This window comes from Erpetoichthys calabaricus, chromosome 15 (genome assembly GCF_900747795.2).
Source record: "Erpetoichthys calabaricus chromosome 15, fErpCal1.3, whole genome shotgun sequence".
NCBI lineage: Eukaryota > Metazoa > Chordata > Cladistia > Polypteriformes > Polypteridae > Erpetoichthys > Erpetoichthys calabaricus.
The window spans coordinates 91,154,843-91,168,928 of record NC_041408.2 but is presented as its reverse complement, the minus strand read 5'-3'; the positions used below and the strand labels follow the sequence as shown (position 1 = coordinate 91,168,928).

Here is a 14,086-nt window from a genome sequence, read left to right as displayed (position 1 = left end):
CATGCGATTTCATGAGACAAATTGTTATGTGCCATGGCTGTGAAGAAAGAATGTTGACTTGAAAAATCCTGTGCTTCTCCTCTAAGAGTATCGACCTGTTGAGATCCCGGGATATCAGCTGGGAGCTCAAGATCCAAAATATCGTATGTCAAATTTCTTCACGCGTTTCAGGAGTTAAGAAAAGAATTGAGAAGTCAAAGAAGTGGATTGGAATTCACTTTATTTTTGTACGGCACCTTTCACTGAGTTCAGGTGCAAAGCTATAATATAAATTACGTGATGTATATACATAAATGTGCAAATTAATATTAAATTTGGTAAAACAGAACAATTTCCAGTTGGCATTCTTTTAACCTTTTACAGTTGGAATTGCACTTTTTTTTTCTTTTTTGTGAGCTTTAGTGAGCTTGTTCATTATGAAAGGCGTTAGCCACAATGAAAAATAAGAATTAATAAACAGCGGCTGGATCCTGCATTTTCTAGAACAACAAATTGCCTTAGGCTGAAACATTAATCCGAGGCAATTTACAAGCTCAGGGTGCATTGCCACTGTTTACCGTTGGAGCCCCTGTAGGTTAAGTGACTTGATCAGGGTCACACAGTGAGGCAGCCATTGAACTGGGAGTCTTCTGGTTTAAGGAGCTGCACCACTTTCCCCTTCACTGAATCCATTTTCTATAATTTTAAAATGAAGGGGTACCAGAGACTATGGGGAGAGCTCCAGATGCAAGGCTGGAACCAACCCTGGATGAGATGCCAGTCTGTCTCAGGGCGCATTCTTTCATGTTCATGGAGATGCCATATAGGCTATAAAGGTCCTGCCCACTCCCTCATTTTCCACTGTGCCCATTCTGACTCATCTTTGGTTCATCTATCATTCTTCAATTTTTGCCATTCTGTCATTTCAGTTCTTGCTACTTTCCTCGTTTCCTGCTTTGTTCATTCTGATGTTCCTTTTTTCACCTTCTGTCACTCCCATTGTTTGTTTATCCATTTTCCATTTTGTTTTTCATGAACAATCTTTTTAAATGTATTATTTTTTCTTAATATATAAACAGGTGGGCAGTATTTCTTGCATTTTGTAAATTTCCTTGTTTTCCACTATATCCATTAACACTTTGATTTTTCTGTTTTTTCCACCACTATGTCCATTCTCATATTCCTCTTTTTTAGTTTCATTTTTTTTATCAATTTGTGCATTTTGATGGTACTCTTATTTAGTTTCATCCTTTCACATTTGACCCATTCTGGTGCTCCTCTTGTTTACTTTCATCCTTTCACATTTGACCCATTCTGACGTTCCTCATGTTCAGTTTCATCCTTTCACATTTTTCCCATTCTGACACTCCTCTTTTTTTAGTTTTGTCTGTTTACATTTGCCCATTCTGATGTTCCTCTTGTTTACTTTCATCCTTTCACATTTGACCCATTCTGACATTCCTCTTGTTCAGTTTCATCCTTCCACATTTTTCCCATTCTGACACTCCTCTTTTTTTAGTTTTGTCTGTTTACATTTGCCCATTCTGGCGTTCCTCTTGTTTAGTTTCATCCTTTCGCATTTTACCCATTCTGGCGCTCCTCTTGTTTACTTTCATCCTTTCGCATTTGACCCATTCTGACGTTCCTCTTGTTCAGTTTCATCCTTTCACATTTTACCCATCCTGACACTCCTCTTTTTTTAGTTTTGTCTGTTTACATTTGCCCATTATGCCACTCCTCTTATTTAGTTTCATCCTTTCACGTTTTGCCAACTCTGTCACTTCTGTTTTTGACAGTTTCTTTTTGTTTTCTTTGTGGCTCCTTCTTGCGCTCCTTTTCTTTTTAAATTCTTCCTTTTCCATGTTTCACTCCAATACCCTTTGCTCACAGAGAGGTGCCATCCTTCCTTGTACCAGGATTATCCTTATGGCTTGGTCCTCAGATGGCTCCTACTTTCCCATTTTTATTGCTTCCAGAACACCCCTGCAGCCCAAGTGAGACATTCTCCTGAGCCACACAAGTTGCATTTTTTTGTTTTTACTTTTTTCTGGATTTCTGGCTCCCTTTCAGGGCTGGTTTGAAGGCATCACTTTGGTGTACTGTGCCAAAGGAATAGATAATCTAAGCTACAGCATCTGAATGCATAAAAAATGACACAGGATGTTTTGCATCCCTTCTCTGCAGTGTGGATGGTGTACATGTATGCATATCTTTTATTATGGCTTGTAGCAGGCCTGAGCAACTTTGGAGTTGGTCTTTCGATTTAAGGCCGTGGAGATGAAGTTTCCAGCTTCCATTACTTTGTTAAGGTCAACACCCTGCAGACAAACAAAGAAATTCTAATTAGTTTGAATGTTGATTTCACAAGAAAGGATTCTGAACAGATGCTCAAAAAATCAAAGCCTGTGCAGGTAAAGCAGGAAATCAGCACGTCTAAACTCTTCATCGAGTTCCTCAAACCATTCCTGAGTGGTCTGTACAGTGTGACAGGATGTATCATCCTGTTAAAACTGGCCACTTCCTTTGGGGAATACAATGATGTGTAGGTAGATGGTATGAGGCATCAAATCAGACAGGGTTGGTGACTTGACCTGTGGATCATACGACACATGCAACATGAGATCTTGTTATGGATATTTTTTTTATATTGCTTGTTGTTGTCCAGAGTGGGTCACCATAGACGCCTATTCTTTTAGAAAGATTATTATTTCCGTTCAGTATGAAAACATGACATTAAAAACTTGTCTCAGCCATCACTACACACTATACGGGATAAGCAACATGTAAAAATTTTTTAGTTGGAGTGTTCCTTTAAAATAGTGGGCTACAATTCTACAACTATAAACTGTGTAAGGAAGTGTAACTACAGGTAAATGGAAATAAAATATAAAAGTGCGTCTACAGGAAAATAATCTGTGCATTTAACAAAGAGATTACTCTTCATGTCCCAAAAGCCTTTCCTATGATTAAACATTTGGCGCAGCGAGCAGAATTTTTGATTTAGTAGCGTGATAAAACACTCATCATTATCCATAGATGTGTCTGTTATTGAAATCTTGTAGATCAGCGTTTCTCAACCTTTAAGTATTTGCAACCTGAGTTTTCATAACAGTTTTAATTGCGCCCCTCCCTAACGTTTTTTTGAAAGGAGCCCACTAATACCAATTTGTTCTTTTTAAATTAATGATATATCATACATGCATATTTTATTATACCTACTTAACTTTCATTGACATTTATCTAACTTTATATTTATTTTTCTAGTATCAGAATGTACAGTGCATCCGGAAAGTATTCACAGCTCATCACTTTTTCCACATTTTGTTATGTTACAGCCTTATTCCAAAATGGATTCAATTCATTTTTTCCCTCAGAATTCTACACACAACATCCCATAATGACAACATGAAAAAAGTTTACTTGAGGTTTTTTCAAATTTATTAAAATTAAAAAAATTGAGAAAGCACATGTCCATAAGTATTAACAGCCTTTGCCATGAAGCTCCAAATTGAGTTCAGGTGCATCCTGTTTCCCCTGATCATCCTTGAGATGTTTCTGCAGCTTCATTGGAGTCCACCTGTGGTAAATTCAGTTGACTGGACATGATTTGGAAAGGCACACACCTGACTATAGAAGGTCCCACAGTTGACAGTTCATGTCAGAGCACAAACCAAGCATGAAGTCAAAGGAATTGTCTGTAGACCTCCGAGACAGGATTGTCTCGAGGCACAAATCTGGGGAAGATTACAGAAAAATGTCTGCTGCTTTGAAGGTCCCAATGAGCACAGTGGCCTCCATCATCCGTAAGTGGAAGAAGTTTGAAACCACCAGGACTCTTCCTAGACCTGGCCGGCCATCTAAACTGAGCAATCGGGAGAGAAGGGCCTTAGTCAGGGAGGTGACCAAGAACCCGATGGTCACACTGTCAGAGCTCCAGAGGTCCTCTGTGGAGAGAGGAGAACCTTCCAGAAGGACAACCATCTCTACAGCAATCCACCAATCGGGCCTGTATGGTAGAGTGGCCAGACGGAAGCCACTCCATAGTAAAAGGCACATGGCAGCCCACCTGGAGTTTGCCAAATGGCACCTGAAGGACTCTCAGACCATGAGAAAGAAAATTCTCTGGTCTGATGAGACAAAGATTGAACTCTTTGGTGTGAATGCCAGGCGTCACATTTGGGGGAAACCTGGCACCATCCCTACAGTGAAGCATGGTGGTGGCAGCATCATGCTGTGGGGATGTTTTTCAGTGTCAGGAACTGGGAGACTAGTCAGGATAAAGGGAAAGATGACTGCAGCAATGTACAGAGACATCCTGGATGAAAACCTGCTCCAGAGCGCTCTTGACCTCAGACTGGGGTGACGGTTCATCTTTCAGCAGGACAACGACCCTAAGCACACAGCCAAGATATCAAAGGAGTGGCTTCAGGACAACTCTGTGAATGTCCTTGAGTGGCCCAGCCAGAGCCCAGACTTGAATCCGATTGAACATCTCTGGAGAGATCTTAAAATGGCTGTGCACCGACGCTTCCCATCCAACCTGATGGAGCTTGAGAGGTGCTGCAAAGAGGAATGGGCGAAACTGGCCAAGGATAGGTGTGCCAAGCTTGTGGCATCATATTCAAAAAGACTTGAGGCTGGAATTGCTGCCAAAGGTGCATCGACAAAGTGTTGAGCAAAGGCTGTGAATACTTATGTACATGGGATTTCTCAGTTGTTTTATTTTTAATAAATTTGCAAAAATCTCAAGTAAACTTTTTTCATGTTGTCATAATGGGGTGTTGTGTGTAGAATTCTGAGGAAAAAAATGAAATTAATCCATTTTGGAATAAGGCTGTAACATAACAAAATGTGGAAAACGTGATGCGCTGTGAATATTTTGTGGATGCTCTGTAGTTTAAGTTAATTTGTTTTGTTTTCAATAGATGGATTTTTCATATTTTCAATTCTTGTTTTCTTTATTTTCACATCTTTGCACCCCCCATTTTAGTTACTTCGCACCCCCCTAGAGGGGCCCGCCCCCCCCCCAGATTGAGAACCACTGTCATAGTTGACCCTGGTAAGAACCAGGATGGGGATATCAAGTTCCTGGAGCTACGTGGTATTGTAACGTGGATCAATTTATATGTTTTTATGCTTTGCTTTTCCATTTTTTTTTCCTTCATTATTCCGGGTTTTGAAATACCCAGACTCGAAATTGGAGGTTAGTTTTCTGATTACAAATTTATTTAATGTAGCATAATAATGAGAATTGGGAAAGATCGATGAAGGTTGGGGACCAAACCAAGAAAAGAAGTTTAAAAATTCACCTGACTATGGCGGCCAACTCTTAAGAACTTTCTCTCCAGTCGACTGGGTCAGTTTCTTGTAAAGCTCTGTGCTCATCAAAAGAAACTTTCAAATTAAACGGTTGCCATTAGTCTTTAAACAGGAGTCATTTCCCATCGCTGTTTTCTTGGCTTTGTTGTATTGATGCAGTGACCCTTTGCTTTTCACTGTTGCCTGTTTTCTTTTCCCTTTGCTTCATCGTTTGTTCTGTTCCCACTGAAAATCTGGGAATTAATTGTGGTGAGGCATAGGGGATAAAACCCTTTCTAAAGCTTTGAGTGTTTGTGAAATGAATGAAGTTTGGAACCACCAGGACTGTTCTTGCAGTTGGCCAACATGAGTAACTGGGCACACAGGGCCTTGGTCTGGTCCTGGTGACCAGGAGCTTCACAAGTCCACTGCTGAGATGAGAGATGGAGATCTCAGCAGCCTTCCACGAAGCAGGAGACTATAGTAGAGTGCCTAGAAGGAAGCCAATAGATATGATGGTTTCTAGGACTCTGAGAGCATGAGGAAGAAGACTCTCTGGTGTGATGAGACAGAAACGGAACTCACTGCACAGAACTCCAAGTGCTATGCATGGTGAAGAGCAGCCACTGCTGATCATCAGCACAATACCATCCCTACGGTGAAACATGGTGATTGCAGGATCATGAAATGGGGGTGCTGCTCCACAGTAGGGACAGGGAGACTGGTGAGAACTGAGGGAAGGATGAATGTAGCGGACCTTGAAGAAGACCTGCTCCAGGGTGCACAATATCTCAGATGGGGTGATGACAATGACCTGAAGCATACAGCCAAGACAATGCTAGAGTGGCTTCAGGACAAGTCTCTGAGTGTCCTTGAGGTGGCCCAACCAAAGCCCCATAGAACATCTGTGGAGATAAATGGGGATGGCAGGTCACAGCTTAGGAGGAAGTGCCAGGAAGAATGGGAGAAACTACTCCAGGAGTGCAAAGCTTATAAGGACTTCCCTAAGAAGATTTTGAATTTCTGCTAAGGGGCTTCTGCAGAGTACTGAATTACGGGTGTGAATACTTACAACAGCGTTTCACAGCCTGAGTTTTCATAACAGTTTTAATCGTGCCCCCCCTAATGTTTTTTTGTAACCCTAATAAAATTTATTCCTATATTTTTTGCTGCTGATATACCGCTGCAAGTTTAAAATTTCCCTACGAATAGCGAAATGATGCCACATATGGCAACACTGCCCACCTCTTCTTATTTCTCGTGCTTTCACGGAAAGTTTCAATCTTCGCCGAATTTACTAGAGATGCACCTGCTAGTACAAATGTGAACTTCGTCTCGCCGAGGCCATATTTCAGTCTGGTTGTTTGACTTAAGAACTTGATAGTGTTCGTAGCAACTCGAATATACGTTGTAAAAACCAAACATTTTTAAGCTCACCACCATGGATAAATTCTTAATTGGGCGCAAACGAGCATCGGACAATTGTGAAGCATCAACAAGCGTGGAGAAGAAGCATCATTCCGGAGGTTAAATCAAGAAAATATTCTGAAGAGTATTTAAATTTTGGGTTCAAGAGAACCGAAAAGTAGCCAGCGAGGAGAGGCACCCTTTGTGTTATTTTTCTTGTGTTTTCTTTTTTTCACATTTTCGCGCCCCCCTTTTTGGTTACTTCGCCCCACAGGTTGAGAACCGCTGACTTACAAGAATGAAAGATTTCAGGTTTTCAGCTTTATTCAATGTGCAAAAATTTTCTGAAAACATGCTTTTGCTTTGTAATTATGGGTTGTTGCGTGTGGACTGATGGGTAAAACTAACAAATGTATCAATTTAAGATTAAATCTACCACATGATAACGTGTACAGGAAGTGGGGGCATCTGAATTATTTTTGAATGCACCGTACTTATCTGCATTTTAACCTTATTTCCCTATCCACACCCATAGCAGCATCAGAATGGCACCTACCGTTGTGATTCCCAATCCCGAGAGCATATAGACCACGTCCTCAGTGGCCACATTCCCAGAGGCACCTTCTGCGTAGGGACAACCCCCAAGTCCTGCAACCGAGGAGTCCACCACTGAAATCCCCATCTAAGGAAACACAAGTGCAGGTAGTAGGGTCATTATTGTCCATTGTGTGTGGACAAGATGTGAAAGGCACTATATAATAGATAGATAGATAGATAGATAGATAGATAGATAGATAGATAGATAGATAGATAGATAGATAGATAGATAGATAGATAGATAGATAGATAGATGTGAAAGGCACTATATAATAGATAGATAGATAGATAGATCGATAGATAGATAGATCGATAGATAGATAGATATGAAAGGCACTATATAATAGATAGATAGATAGATAGATAGATAGATAGATAGATAGATAGATAGATAGATAGATAGATAGATAGATAGATATTTTAGTATAGTCGGCAGGATAGATAGATAGATAGATAGATAGATAGATAGATAGATAGATAGATAGATAGATAGATAGATAGATAGATAGATGTGAAAGGCACTATATAATAGATAGATAGATAGATAGATAGATAGATAGATAGATAGATAGATAGATAGATAGATAGATAGATAGAATTTGATTTTAATATAGTAGGCAGGATTAGATAGATAGATAGATAGATAGATAGATAGATAGATAGATAGATAGATAGATAGATAGATAGATAGATAGATAGATAGATAGATAGATGTGAAAGGCACTATATAATAGATAGATAGATAGATAGATAGATAGATAGATAGATGTGAAAGGCACTATATAATAGACAGATAGATAGATAGATAGATAGATAGATAGATAGATAGATAGATAGATAGATAGATAGATAGATAGATGTGAAAGGCACTATATAATAGATAGATAGATAGATAGATAGATAGATAGATAGATAGATAGATAGATAGATAGATAGATGTGAAAGGCACTATATAATAGATAGATAGATAGATAGATAGATAGATAGATAGATAGATAGATAGATAGATAGATAGATAGATAGATGTGAAAGGCACTATATAATAGATAGATAGATAGATAGATAGATAGATAGATAGATAGATAGATAGATAGATAGATAGATAGATAGATAGATAGATAGATAGATAGATAGATAGATGTGAAAGGCACTATATAATAGATAGATAGATAGATAGATAGATAGATAGATAGATAGATAGATGTGAAAGGCACTATATCTAATTCATTAAGACAGCACTGACCCTGGCTTGAGCCCCCCTCGTTCACCCAGTTTCCCCCTCATCCTCGTCCTCCCTCCATTTCTAAATCAGATCCTCTCCGTGAGTTCTGTTGCTCATTGTTGCTGGCATGAAGTGATTGCCACGCTCTGATGAGCTCGGAGGAGCCTTTCATCCGCGGGTTTATTAACCGCAGTGCCGCCTTTCATGTGTGCCCCTCAGGGGTAGCGCTATATCTTTGGTACCTTTGAAGACGGTTCATCTCGGCCATACAGAGGGAGTCCTTGTCCAAACATTTATACAAACACTTTGGCTTTGATCCCAATTTAGGAAGTGATTGTAACTCAGAGCTCAGGTTTGCCCTGCCAGTTTTCTTTTTTTTTTTATTTCCTTATTTTTTTCATTGTTTTTGAAGATGGGATGTCTAGAGGGGGACTGAAAACTCACACCTGAGCAGTTTAGATGTGCTACCTTTGGAAACTCTTCAAATTACTGAGTGTTTAGACGTGAGAAATTCAGTCGGCACTTTGACATTCCCTGTGAAGTGGATCTCCAGGTTTTCAAATCTACTGGTGTCCGTGTGTGTGTGTTTTTGACTGAATCACTTAATAAAAGTATCGGTAGCAGGACCAAATATGAATGCTGCTCAGCTCGGCATTTACTAATGAAGAACTGCTACACAATACTGTGTGTCTAAATAGCCATAAGGAAGAGAGCACAATGAAAAGAGTGTCAGCTGTCCTGTTCTAATGTCACGATGACAGACAGGCAATTGCAGCTCCAAGCAACTCAATACTTTCCGTAAGGATGTTTTCATAAAAATGTCCTCAAATATCTGAAGAGACCTTCTGCCCTTTTCCTATTTTGTTTTAAAGTTCCAGCCTTTCTTATTGCAAACCAAGCTTGTCTGTTTGCATATTGAATTGAACCTAAATAGGCAGGTACAGTATGTACAGTAAATAGAGAAATGTGACATAAAATGTACAATAGGTAGTAAGCTTTTTTTTAGAACATTAGAACATTCTGGAGGAGAACAGGCCATTCAGCCCAACAAAGCTTCCCAGTCCTGTCCATTCCATTCTCCTAAAATAACATCAAGTCAAGTCAAGTTTTGAAGGTCCCTAAAGTTCTGCTGCCCACCACACAACTTGGTCAGCTTATTCCACGTAACTCCTTTCATTTTTCATATAAGATTTGCTGTGCACTTCCTTATACTTGTGGTTGTGGCATGAGAAACTCTTGGAAGGAGGAGTTTCTCGCAATAATAAAACTTTGGGTTACTGAAGTACTTGTGTCTGAGCCTTTGTGTCAGGTCTCCTCATAACTCATCCCCTGTAGCTGTGTCCTCAGCCTATTTGCTCATCTCTGGACCTTTTCTTGTGCTGCTATGTCCTTGTGATGGACGGCTGGTAACTTATCCCAGCCGACACATCCAGGCCGATAGATGGTGTCTTCCCTGCAGCATAGAAGTGCCCAGGATTCCCGCAGGGCACCATTGGAGATGGAGTTCAGTTTCAGAGCACTGTTGGGGACCCTGGGGTCCACCGTGGGATGCTGCAGGAAGACAAGGGGATAGATAGATAGATAGATTGATAGATAGATAGATAGATAGATAGATAGATAGATAGATAGATAGATAGATAGATAGATAGATAGATAGATAGATAGATAGATAGATAGATAGATAGATAGATGTGAAAGGCACTATATGATAGATAGATAGATAGATAGATAGATAGATAGATAGATAGATAGATAGATAGATAGATAGATAGATAGATAGAATTTAATTTTAGTATAGTAGGCAGGATTAGATAGATAGATAGATAGATAGATAGATAGATAGATAGATAGATAGATAGATAGATAGATAGATAGATAGATAGATAGATAGATATTTTTTTTATTTTTAAAACCAAACTTTATTGAATAAACACAGAAAATTAAACATAACAGTAAACCAAAACGCAATCTTAAGTCTTACAGAAAACATATATACACATTCCTATTGATGAATATTCAGTTTCAAAAATATTATATACTCAGAATTGTTCTTAGAATAAAACATATATTTATCTAATCCCTCCCATTGTTTCCACCCTTCAATCCCACTTATCCTTAGTATTCTTTATTATTTCAAATCTATAAATAAGTACAAACAAACACCAAACTCAGAGCACAAATTGTAAATTATTATCATCATCACATGTACAAAGTACATTATTCACGCACCACAATTCTTTAAACTGTGCTAAATTATTTGTAGACTTATAAAAATTAAAATCCACTAATATTCTACTTTCACACACTTTTCTAAAAAAGACAACAACATCTTCAGTCCCACTCCCAGTAATTTTGTTTTTACGGGTCTTCCATATTGACAGTTTTGCCTGCCCGATAATAAAATTAATTAAATTCATAGTTTCTCTGGTTTGTCTTGTAATTCTCACCCCAAACACAAACACTGTGCTATTATACGGGACCCCCAGCCCTTCTACTGTTCTTTCAATTACACCAAAGAGGGTCTTGAGTCTCTCACAGTACATAAAAGCATGAAACACAGTTTCCCTCAGACCACAAAAAGGACAGCAATCAGAAACCCCCGGACATATAATCGATAAGAAGGAGTTCACCGCTAGTATTCCATGCACCAACCTCCACTGCAGGTCTCCCACCCTACTGGCCAATGGTGGCTTGTACAACGACCTCCAGGCGGGGTTCAGTCCTTGAGGGGCTCCGACTTTGTCTCTCCAAGGTGTGTCGTGTCTTCGTGTCCTCAGTTGTTCCAGGTTGTTCACCTTCACGCAGATCCTGTAGAGCTGCTTCCCTGGCACCGTAGGCAGAGATAACGCCTCAAGAGAACGTAAGGCTAAAACATCGGTCTCACTGTCCCTCAGTTCAACAGCTGGAGATACAGTAAGTGTTGGAAAAGGCGTTTCATCATTTGGTTTCAATCGTGAGGTGAACATTCTGTGCAGGAGTGTCATGGATTCCCTGTCCAGTGATGATTGTATCCGGCACAGAAACTTCTCCATGAGGCGCACTGAGTGCACTCCTGTCTCCTCTGCTACCACCTGTGCACTTTTCCAAGTGTAATTTTCCCAGTCAATTATGTCCTTTATTGTGGTTATTCTATGTATTATGAAATGCTGAATAAAGTTTTCAGAAAGTCCTGTAGCAGTGCCAACAGCAGGATTGTAGAGCAGCGGTTCATCAAGGACCCAAAAAGAGGAAAGGTCATCACAGTCCTTTTTGATCGACAGCAGTTGCCACGCTGCTAGAAGGCTTTTATAAAACTCTGGCACATGTAAAGTCCCGATCTTATCAAAATGGCAGAGCAGTAAACTTTTACCAAGTCCCATATGCCTGGCCTGTTTAAAGAAAAGTATGGCCAAGTTCATCCACTGGCTCTGCTCAACAGGGTACAGCAGTTTCTGAATGGTCTGAAGGCGGAAAGCAGCAATCCTGCTGGTAATGTCAATAAGTCCTTGTCCGCCTTCATCCAACGGCAAGAATACAACGCCCTTCCGTATCCAATGGGTACCATTCCAAAAGAAATCCATGACTGCTTCTTGTATCTGCTGAACAAGCACAGGTGGAGGTTGCAGACAAATACATTTGTGCCACAGGCTGGAGGTCACCAGGTTATTAATTACCAGCATCCGTCCTCTATAAGATAACTGAGGGAGGATCCACTTCCACTTAGCGAGCCGAGCTGTAACCTTGTCCAACAGACCCTCCCAATTCTTTTGGATGTAGTGGTTATCTCCGAGATGGACTCCCAAGTACAGGAAACCCCCAGTGGTCCACTGCAGACCCCCTTCCAGTCGAGGAGGACTACATCCTGTCCAGTTCCCAACCAGCACTGCACTGCTTTTATTCCAGTTAATTTTGGCCGAAGACGCTTTACTGTAATTTCGCAGACAGTTCGTTAGTTCGTTCAAATCCTTCTGGTCATTGATGACAACTGCGAGATCATCTGCATAAGCAGTGACTTTCACAGGGTCCATGTTGCAGTTGGGGATGGTGAGACCAGTCAGCACCTTCCTCAGGTGCACCAGGAAAGGCTCCAACGCCAGAGCATATAACATACCGGACAAAGAGCAGCCCTGTCTGACTCCTCTTCTGACACTGAAGGGTGCGCACAAACCACCATTGACCTTGATTATACCAGAAATGTCACTATAAAGCAATCGAATATAATTAATAAAAGACTCCCCAAACCCAAAAGCCTTCATGGCATTCCATAAAAAAGAGTGACTGACCCTATCAAAAGCTTTTTCCTGGTCAAGAAATATAAGAGCAGTCCAAAAGTCAAACAGTTTTGCAGCAGATAAAATGTCCTGAATTAAAAAAATGTTATTAAAAATGGACCTGCCAGCCACGCAGTAATTCTGATCAGGATGCACCAGTCTCCCTAAAACTTGGACCATCCTGTTGGCTAAGGCTTTAGAGAGAACTTTATAGTCTGCGCATAAGAGAGACACTGGCCGCCAGTTCTTAATGAGACACAGGTCTCCCTTCTTCGGCAGCAGCGTGATCACAGCTCTACGGCAGCTTTGAGGTAACAAACCAGTTTTGAAACTCCACCGAAACACTTCTAGCAAGTCCAGACCAATGACATCCCAGAACTCTTTGTAAAATTCCACTGGAATGCCATCGATTCCCGGGACCTTCCCTGTGTTCAGCTGTCCCAGGGCTTTGGTGAGTTCTGCGAAGGTCACCTCACTATTTAAATCTGCCACGTTTGCGTTGGGAAGTTGCGGTAAGTCCTGCAAAAAGGCCTGTTGATCTTCATTGCCACCATCTCCATCTGCCGCAAACAAAAGTTCATAAAATTCGCGGACCACCTGCCGTATCTCACTGGGCTCTTGTGTCTCTCTGCCATCGGGTGTTCTTATGCAATGTAAGAGTTTACTCTGTGAGTTTTTTTTCTCTAAACCAAAAAAGTACTGCGTTGGTGCATCCATCTCAGTCAACCGCTGAAAGCGGGCCCTCACTAAAGCCCCCTGAGCCCTGGTCTCAAGCAGGTGGGCCAACCCCAGTTTAGCAGTAGTCAGGCTCGCCTGCAGCTGCTCATTAGGACCCTTCTCTAGTTGTTGTTGAAACTCAGCTATTTGATTTTCCAGAGCTGCCATTTCTGACCGCAATACTTGGGTGACATTTCTGGTATACTCCTGACACAAAGCCCGGATGTGACTCTTCCCAACCTCCCACCACTGTTGTAAGCTGGTGAACTCCTCCTTCATAGCCTTCCAACCTCCCCAGAAATGAACAAACAACTCTTTAAAGTTCTGATCTTTGAGGAGGAGTGTGTTAAAATGCCAGTATGGACTACGGGGTCTGTACACGTTAAAAAGAAGTGAACAACACACCAGACTGTGATCGGAGAAGCCAGTAGGCACAATAGAGCACACCTTAAATAACCCTAACAGGTGCTTAAAACTGTAAAAATGATCGAGTCTCGCCATTGAGATCGTGTTTCCACTCATCCTCCCCCAAGTGTATTGCCGACAGGCCCCATTTTTAGACCTCCACACATCTTCCAGCCCAAAGTCCTTAATTATTTTTCCCAGAGCTCGCGCT

At 40.8% G+C, this 14,086-nt stretch overlaps 1 protein-coding gene across 2 annotated transcripts in view; it reads right to left on the bottom strand.

Annotated features, from left to right (window-relative positions):
• Positions 1 to 203: 203 nt before the first annotated feature.
• The window catches only part of hmgcll1 (3-hydroxymethyl-3-methylglutaryl-CoA lyase-like 1), an 85,257-nt gene continuing 71,374 nt past the window's right edge, over positions 204 to 14,086 (bottom strand). For both annotated transcript variants that reach the window (XM_051919160.1, XM_051919161.1), the window contains 2 exons: positions 7,241 to 7,366; positions 204 to 2,297 (listed from right to left, as the gene is read on the bottom strand). In XM_051919160.1, coding sequence (XP_051775120.1) covers positions 2,196 to 2,297; positions 7,241 to 7,366 — 228 coding nt within the window. In that variant the 3' untranslated portion in view covers positions 204 to 2,195. The remainder of the gene's footprint in view (positions 2,298 to 7,240; positions 7,367 to 14,086) is intronic.